General features: G+C 57.3%; 2 protein-coding genes across 2 annotated transcripts; both read left to right on the top strand.

Annotated features, from left to right (window-relative positions):
• Positions 1 to 226: 226 nt before the first annotated feature.
• Positions 227 to 1,575, top strand: GUITHDRAFT_149668 (hypothetical protein; the record flags this gene model as incomplete). Its single annotated transcript, XM_005817721.1, has 6 exons — positions 227 to 304; positions 516 to 548; positions 752 to 838; positions 890 to 961; positions 1,095 to 1,161; positions 1,523 to 1,575. Coding segments are annotated over 6 exons (390 nt in total), but the record flags the coding sequence as incomplete, so codon positions are not given.
• An 880-nt stretch (positions 1,576 to 2,455) lies between these two features.
• GUITHDRAFT_122988 (hypothetical protein) lies at positions 2,456 to 2,855 on the top strand (the record flags this gene model as incomplete). The annotated part of the gene is made up of 2 exons (XM_005817720.1): positions 2,456 to 2,743; positions 2,799 to 2,855. Coding segments are annotated over 2 exons (345 nt in total), but the record flags the coding sequence as incomplete, so codon positions are not given.
• Positions 2,856 to 3,141: the final 286 nt, after the last annotated feature.

The raw sequence follows: 3,141 nt of genomic DNA, 5'->3' as shown, positions 1-3,141 counted from the left end.
CTTGAAGCCGCCTTATATGCGCGGAACAGGGCCGAAACTCCTTCCGATCCGCTTGACAGGTTGACAGCGAGTGCAAGCAATCGATTCCTTCATCCTCCTCCTCCTCTTTCTCTTACTGTTTTCTGCTCTGCTCATCTGCCGTGCCGTGCCTTGCCCTGCTCATCTCTGCTCTGCTCATCTCTGCTCTACCTTCCTCTTTGTTTGGGCTTCTTCTTCTCACCCGCAGCCTCCAGTCTGCGTCCTCAGCTGTCAGAGGCTCCCCAACAACGAGGCTTCCAGTGACATCCTCGATCCCTACGTCCAGGTCCCGTACTCCCTTGTTCCCTTCCCCTCCTGGCTTCCTGCCCATTCTTGCCCCCTCCTGCCTGCCACTTGTTGCTTCCTCCTCCCTGCTTCCTTCTTCGCCCACCTCATCTCCCTCGCCCTTGTCATCGTCATCTTCCTCGTCCTCGTCTTTGATCTTCCTTCTCCTTCTGCACCTTCATTCGTGCAGCTTGTGCTTAACCACAGCTCAGGTTGAGTTGTCTGGAGCACCAGGAGATTCACAGGTCATGCTTTCTCCATCCCAATCCGCTCCTGTCCTCCCTCCCTCCTTCCCACTTACATTCTGCCTTCTCCTGCTCCTGCTCCTGCTCCTGCTCCTGCTGCTGCTCCCGCTCCTGCTCCTCCTTTTCCTTCCCGCTGCCTTCTCCGCCTCTTCCATCCTATGTCCACATCCTCACTTTGGAGCCACCTGACACACAAGCTCCAGGTCAAGAGGACGGTCACCATACAGGACAACGGCTTCAACCCCGTGTTCGGAGGAGGAAGAGGAGAAGCGTTTGAGTTCGAGATCCAGGTAGACGATCCTCCCCCTCGGTCTGCGTGATCGCTGAACTCCAACATCAAGGAACGGGAGGTCGCCATGCTCAAGATCCTGGTCATGGATGAAGACATTTCTACTTTCACTGTGGTTGGGCAGGTACTCCTCCAACTCCCCTCCTCCCTCCCTCCCTCCCTCCTCCCTCCCTCCCTCCCTCCCTCCCTCCCTCCCTCCCTCCCTCCCTCCCTCCTCTCCCCTTTCTCTCTGGATGCCTGCTCACAACAGCTGGCAGTGCTGCATCCCGGTCACTTGCATCAGACCTGGCTATCGGCACGTCACGCTCTACGATACTCACAATGGTTCCTGCTGCTCCCCTCCTGCTGTCGTCACCGCACCCCTGCTGCAGCTCCTGCTCCTTCTACACCACCACCTCCTACTACTTCTACTCGTCCTCGTCCTCGTCCTCGTCTTCGTCCTCGCCCTTCTTCTAATTTTCGTCCTCGTCCTCGTCCTCCTTCGTTTCTACTCCTCCATTTCTACTCCTCCGAAGTTGCCCTCTTCCACTTCTTTCTCCTCCAAGTGTTGACCTAGCCCCCCACAGCTATCCTCTTCCCACTCTTTTCTTTTCTCCTACCTCTCTTCTTCCCCTCCCAGCCCCCCGTTTCTCGTGCTGCCTGTCTTTCACATCCACTTGAAGCATCTCACTATCGGTAATGACAGGAACCCTTCATTACTCGGGAGTGCTCTGTAAATTCAGCATCGAAAATATCTGAAATTGGATAAAAAAATCTCTTTCTCTTTTCCTGCTCCTCCTCCTGCTCCTCCTCCTGCTCCTCCTCCTGCTCCTCCTCTTCCTCCCTTCTCGTTACCGCTCCTCTCCCCTTGTCTTTGTTTGATGGAAAGTCTCCGATAGTGCATCTCGTATCTGTGTGCTCCTTGATCGCTTTCATGATGACGATTCCCTTGGAAACTTTCCCTTCACTCCGTTCCGCTCTCCTCTCCTCTCCTCCTCCTCTCCTCCTCCTCTCCTGTCCTCTCCTCTCCTCTCCTCCTCCTCGTCCATCCACGCATTCCTCCTGTGCACTATTCGCATCAAAAATGGAGGCCAGGAGGGGTCGCAGCAGGACCGTCTAGGGTGGGTACCAACCCCTACCCTCTATATTCCATATTCTACAACGGGAGTAAAGACAATCCTCAGATACAAGCACCCACCCCATCTTCTCCACATTCCCATGCGGGCGGGAGGACGAAAGGAGGGGAAGGGGACGGAGGGGGAGGGGAGGGGGAGGGCGAATGAGCGGAGCGGAAGGAAGTTCGAGGAGAGAGTTGATGATGAGAACAAGGTGGGAGGGGGAGGTACGAGGAATGGCAGAGCAGGCGCGTTTCATGAACCAACATCACTGACCACAGACTGTAGGTGGACGGAAGGAGACGAGGATGCAGTGGGGAAGCTAGCACGATGATGCGGGGCTCATTCGTACTCCCCCTCCTCATCTTCTACCTGGTCAAGGTGCCAACCAGTGGGAGTTTCATCTCCTCTAGCACCGGCTTCCCTCTCCCGCCATGCAAGCCCCCGCTGCCTGCGAACCCACGAGAGTCTTGGTTCGCTCCATCCCTGCATGCAGAGGGTATCGAAGGCTCGTTCCTCTTGGTATGCTGGCTGTTCACGCGAGGAACGAGGAGTCCTCGAGGAGGACGAGGAGCTACAACCACATTCTTCAGCAGTGCGCGCGAGAGCGGGACCACAAGAAAGCCACCGAGGTGCTGGCGGCCATGGCTGCTGCCGGCATCGTGTGGGATGTGTACACGTACAACGCCGTGCTGAACTGCTTCTGCCACCCGTCAACTCACAAGTTCCAAGTGTACCCCATGGAGCTGATGGGGGAGATGAGCGCCAAGGCTGTTCGACCGAATGTCATCACCGTCAACACGGCACTCAAGGTGGAACGACGAGCTCTTACTGCTCTTGCTGTTCTCATCCACTCTCTCTGTGCAGTACTTCGTGCTCAGGAAGGATCTGGACGGGGCGATGAAGCTGGTAGAGGACATGCAGGTGACGAGGACTGGAGGAGGAGGAGGAGGAGGAGGAGGAGGACGAGGACGAGGAGGAGGAGGACGAGGAGGAGGAGGAGGAGGAGGACGAGGACGAGGACGAGGACGAGGACGAGGTCGAGGACGAGGACGAGGTCGAGGACGAGGACGAGGACGAGGACGAGGACGAGGACGAGGAGGAGGAGGAGGACGAGGAGGTGGAGGAGGAGGTGGAGGAGGAGGAGAACGAGGAGGAGGAGGAGGACGAGGAGGAGGTGGAGGAGGAGGACGAGGACGAGGACGAGGAG

The sequence above is a fragment of the Guillardia theta genome (genome assembly GCF_000315625.1).
Source record: "Guillardia theta CCMP2712 unplaced genomic scaffold GUITHscaffold_636, whole genome shotgun sequence".
Classification (NCBI taxonomy): domain Eukaryota; class Cryptophyceae; order Pyrenomonadales; family Geminigeraceae; genus Guillardia; species Guillardia theta.
Note: the sequence above shows the minus strand (reverse complement) of the source record. Positions and strands in the feature narration are given on the sequence as shown.